This window comes from Medicago truncatula, chromosome 2, assembly GCF_003473485.1.
Source record: "Medicago truncatula cultivar Jemalong A17 chromosome 2, MtrunA17r5.0-ANR, whole genome shotgun sequence".
Classification (NCBI taxonomy): domain Eukaryota; kingdom Viridiplantae; phylum Streptophyta; class Magnoliopsida; order Fabales; family Fabaceae; genus Medicago; species Medicago truncatula.
In genome coordinates, this window is record NC_053043.1 from 3,119,896 (window position 1) to 3,125,483 (window position 5,588).

Here is a 5,588-nt window from a genome sequence, read left to right on the forward strand (position 1 = left end):
TATTTTATGCATTGTCCTTATCAACTGAACTAAGCTTATGAGGACCAGTTCAACAGCTCCATCAAAGCACTTATATATTTGATAATGTTATATTAAATTAAATGCATGTTCTGATTGACAGTGAATTTGGCGAAATTTTGGTGACATTATGATTCTGTTGAGGTTTTAAAGTGTAACTTTTATTAAAATTACAGCGACACATTGTGATTTAAAAAACTCACGGTCAATTCAATCATGTTCATGTTAATAATCCCTCATAGGATACGGGTAGAATAGAAATGTGTTGTTATGTGTCATATCACACATGTAAATAAATGTAATACAGTAATAGGCAGGGGGGACAGGGGGTTACAGAACAAATGTGTATGTCACATTGAGATGTTTGTAAGATGAGCATTGATGCTGCAAGTTCAACAAGATATTTGACCTGTGCACACATCGGTTTGGAGAAGTCAGAAACTTCATTTATTGCATTGAATAGCCTGTTGATTTTTTGGCACCACAAGTTTGACCTGTTTAGAAGTTAACTTGAAGAAGGAAAAATTGTGGGTCCTCACGCTTGTACAACTAATACTGTCTTCTTTGCTCAAAAAAAAAAAAAAAACTAATACTGTCTTCTTAAATAAACTGCGCACTCAACACTCTATTCTTGAAAAGAGTCTCACGTAACCACATCATTTTAATAACAAACATCTTAAGAACTCAAAAGATATCACATATTAAATGTAAAAAAATTTCTTAGTTGAAATTCGAACTTTGTTTCAATATATCATATGATGATTACTTCCATCGGAAACAATTTTACTGCAGTCTAGTTTCTTCCCCTAGAATCAACCTCATTGGTAACAAACTTACACTTTTTTTACTCAAATATTCACTTTTTTTTTTTAATTAGTAATAAAAACCACACTTATTCTTAGAAGACCTGATTCAAATTGATATGTAACTAACAAGTAACAAAACACATGAGTCTTTAATTTGACACACTAGTGGGGTTGTGCTTGTGCATGCAAGTAAAATTGTCATTGGATTCAAAAGATTATGCATAGTAGTATAATAAATGGAGGCAGGCAACCGACTTAAAGATCATAATTAATCTCCCCATCTGTCCTCCACACCCTCCTAATAAATGAATATATCTACATTCCATTAACATATTTAAATATTAATTCATATCCCTTCTAGCTATATCATCTATCTTCACCTTCTTCTCACATCTATCTCATAAGTATATTTTCCCTTAATCAAAAAAATGAAAACTATGACCACCTTTCTCTTGCTTACTACTCTACTGCTCATAGTTACATCCTCTTTGGCAACCCGACCCGTTTCATCTGGATCTTCTCCTTCTACTCAAGTCAAACACCCTAAGGACAAAAACAACAACCAAGGAGGTGGTGGTGGTAGTATTCCAGGTGTTGGTGGAATTCCAGGTGGCTATTTTGGGCCTGGAGGAGGGTTTAACATTCCAGGATTTGGAAATGGGTTTGGTAATGGAGTTGGAGGTGGATATGGATCCGGGTATGGAGGTCCAAATGGAGGACACTCTAAAAATGGTATAGTAAGACCTACTGTTGTGTGCAAAGACAAAGGTCCATGTTACCAGAAAAAGTTGACATGTCCAGCTAAGTGTTTCTCCTCTTTCAGCCGTTCTGGCAAGGGCTATGGCGGTGGCGGCGGTGGTGGTGGCTGTACCATTGATTGCAAAAAGAAGTGCAGTGCCTATTGTTAAATGAAGTGCATGCATTAGTCATAAATATATGGTAACAGTTGTTGTTGTTTAAAAAAAAAAAAAAAAGTTGTTGTGTCTATTACTGAAGTGGACTATGGTACTAGTATTAATATTATTATGTATGAGTATGCAACATCTTATATAATATATGGTCTTGATCAATATTTTAGATAAAATAAACATAGTACATGATTTCCACATAGACTAGTTGAGTTTCTCTGGGGAGCATTATATTGTTGGATGCTTCTTGATGGTTGAGAGGATTATATTGTGGAGTGTATTTTTTGCTTAATATAGACTATGATATGATAGTTTTATATATTGTCAAAAAAAATACTACTATATAGTTTTATATGATTACTCGGCGTTGCATTTTAAGATGTGGTTAGTCTGGTAACTTTCCTTTGAATGCATTAATTAGCCTTTGGTGGAAATGCAATTAATTTCGGTAGGAAATTTTTTATATGAACCGACCAGTGACAAAATAAAGTTTAGGTCAGTAGATGTGATATGAACCGATCACCCTTTTGCTTAAAAAAAGAGAAAATATTATCCAAAAAAAAAAAAGGAGGGAATACGTTTTTTCATACAAATTTAAAACGTTTACCACACTTTTGAGATACGAATTTATTTGTATCACCTAACAAATGAAGCTATCACAAATAACTAGAGTTTATTTCTAGCAACACCCATTAAATATCCAGTTACACCAGAGTGACAAAAATATAAGAGAAGAAGAAGGGTGATGTGGCGTTACAAAAGAAGAGAATCCAATAACTAAACTATGGATTTGTGGTAAGAAATGCCCTTGAGATACGAAACTACATGAAGCTTCTTATGTGTTTCTATTAGTTGCAGTTGTTATTGACACCAAAGCGATGAACATAAGAAAAATAAGTTCAATTGGTCTTGATTTGATAATTATTAAATAAAATAATTCATAATTCAATGATGAGAAGAAAGGAGCACAGAAGAAGATTTCTCTTGATTAATTAATCGGATTTGTCCCTTCCATTATTCCTTTTTCTTGATTAAATGTCATCTTAGAAGAACCTAAAAAAAGTTCACGTTGTCTATAAGTTATAGAACAAAACATACGTTAAACTGCCAATTGGTCTTTGTCTTTGTAAGTAATTTTCAAACTAATCCCTGACACAGTTAATATTTCAAAATAATTCCATTCTTTGAAAAAAAATCTCAATTAAGTCTCTCGGTGAGTGAAGAAAAAAAAAATAAAATAAAAACATGAGTATAACCAATAACAAAATTTCAAAATAGTATCTGTTTTGTCAAAAGTTTCTCAATTAGACCCATGTTTCTTTGTTTTTTCACATGACAATGACAAGTGACTTAATTGAGAAACTTTTGACAAAGATATGAACTATTTTAAAATAGGAGAAAACTTAGGTACAATTCTTTTGGTGCTTTTCGTATGGTTCTTAACTAAAAATACATATTTTTTGGATATAACAAACTTTGAGAAAATTATGGATTTGAGAAAATCATAATGAATTTAGTTAAGAACCATACGAAAAGCAGCTATGGAATTGTACCTAAGTTTTCTCCTTTAAAATATTAATAGAGTCATAAACTAATTTAAGAATCATTTACAAAGACAAAAATTAATTTAATAATTTACTCTTAAATTAATTCACGTAAACCGTCTGAGTTTAGACAAAGAAAATAATAAACAAAAGAAAAATTCATATGAAAATATGAAAATGCAGAAATTACTTGTTTGTGCAAATACTAATGGAGCAACTTATGATTGAATTTTTAATCTTCCATCTAGCTTATTGAATCTTTTGTGAAAGAAGTGAAATTCAACGAGTTTTTGAGATATAAATGGATACATACAAGGGTAATTTGGGTATTATGGTACAATTTTATATTCTTAAAGATATAATTAATAATTAATAAAGATATAATCATATTCAAACGTGTTAAATATTATATGTGGATTCATCTCCTATTTAAGATTCAAACAATGATTTGTTTTGAAAATCTAACATATTCTGTTAGACTCAACCCTGCTTAATTACTTGCTTTGGATTTTGATAGATTTAAAACCATGTCCATTTTGTGATAATTAAGGTTAAGCAATGTGGCAGGTACACTCCTAGATTATGAGTGAATGATTCAACTCAACATGTCAAAATTGAATAGGGTTAATTATGTTTAAGGTCCCGGCAAATAAGCAAGCTTTCAACATTGATCCCTATTTAAATTTTATTAAATTTTTCATCCCCAACGTTTTGTTCCGTTTGTAAGTTTGGTCCTTGCCGTCAAACTGTGCTGATTAGGCTAACAGAATGCTGACTCAGACATGCCACATGGACATTTCAAGTGACATGACATGGCTGACATGTGGTAAATGACAGCATATGTTTTTGGTCCCTATAAAATTGAGATCTTTTAAGTTTAGTCCTTACTTAATTTTAATAGTGCTTTTAGTTCATATAAAAAGTTATGCACTCTGTTTTAGTCTCTACTAAATCTAAATTTGTTTAATTATGTTTAAACTTTTAAGATTTTGAACAAATTATTGCACAAATGTTAAGAACATTACGAAAAGTTCATCTGCAAAAAATAATCTCAAAATTTTATTTCTGCGTCTAGATTTTTTTTACTTTTATTTTGAACTTTTGTCTTTTAAAAAAATTCATATTTAATTTATTTCATGTTAAAAAATTCTAAATTTAGTAAACGAACCTTTTGTAATGTTCTAAACTTGTGTCAAAAAAATCATTGAAAAATTTAAGAGTTTTTAGAAGAGCGTCGCTGACGTGAACGAGGTGGTGAAAAATTGAAACTCTCTCCTCCTACTCTTTCACCACCTCGTTCACGTCACCGACGCTCTTCTAACCTTCACTTGCAAATTCATCTAAGAGATCAATTTCAACAACTTAATCACACGTCAACTTCAACACACAAAAACTCAATGATCTTCACCATTGAAAAAATCAGCAACAACCTTTTTGAGAGAGAAGCGGAACCATTCGATTTTCAAGGTTCGGATTGGAAAACAAAGAGTGAGAGCGAAGAAGATTAAAGAGAGCGAAGTAGTAACAAAGAGAAAGACACATATCTGGTTTTTTTCCGGCAAATTCAAGGAATGACCGGAAATATTTGTAGGATGAAATATTATGGGAAATTTTTTAACTATCCTTAAACTCTTAAAATTTTTAACGAATTTTTTGATACAAGTTTAGAACATTACAAAAGGTTTATTTACTAAAATTTAGAATTTTCTTAACACTTGTGCAAAAAATTGTTCAAAATTTTAAAACTTTATGCATAGTTAAACAAATTTAGATTTAGTAGGGACTAAAACTGAGTGCATAATTTTTTTATATGGACTAAAAACACTATTAAAATTAAGTAAGGATTAAACTTAAAAGATCCCAATTTTATAGGGACCAAAAAGATATGATGTCATTTACCACATGGCAGCCATGTCACTTGAAATGTCCATGTGACATGTCTAAGTCAGCATTCTGTTAACCTAGTCAACACAGTTTGACGGCAAGGACCAAACTTACAAACAAAAAAAAATGTTGGGGATGAAAAATTTAATAAAATTTAAATAGGGTCAAATGTTAAAAGCTCGCTTATTTATAAGAACCTTAAACATAATTAACCCAATTGAATAAGCAAGAATAAAACAAAATCAACTTAACATACAAGAAATTTATATTCCGATTGAAAAGCAACAAAAAAAAAAACCAATAAAACATTTGAAGTTTGAAGAGAAACGGCAATGACACAAATCCAAATTGAAAAACTAAATAAGTCAATACGAACAAAATAAAATAAATTAATTAATTAAACTGAAAAAAAAAATGCATGAAACTGC

At 30.8% G+C, this 5,588-nt stretch overlaps 1 protein-coding gene across 1 annotated transcript; it reads left to right on the forward strand.

The window, feature by feature from the left end:
- Window positions 1-1,149: 1,149 nt before the first annotated feature.
- LOC11434351 (keratin, type II cytoskeletal 1) lies at window positions 1,150-1,860 on the forward strand. The gene has a single exon (XM_003593424.4). The coding sequence runs from the start codon at window positions 1,253-1,255 to the stop codon at window positions 1,730-1,732; it is 480 nt and encodes a 159-aa protein (XP_003593472.1). The 5' UTR covers window positions 1,150-1,252; the 3' UTR covers window positions 1,733-1,860.
- Window positions 1,861-5,588: the final 3,728 nt, after the last annotated feature.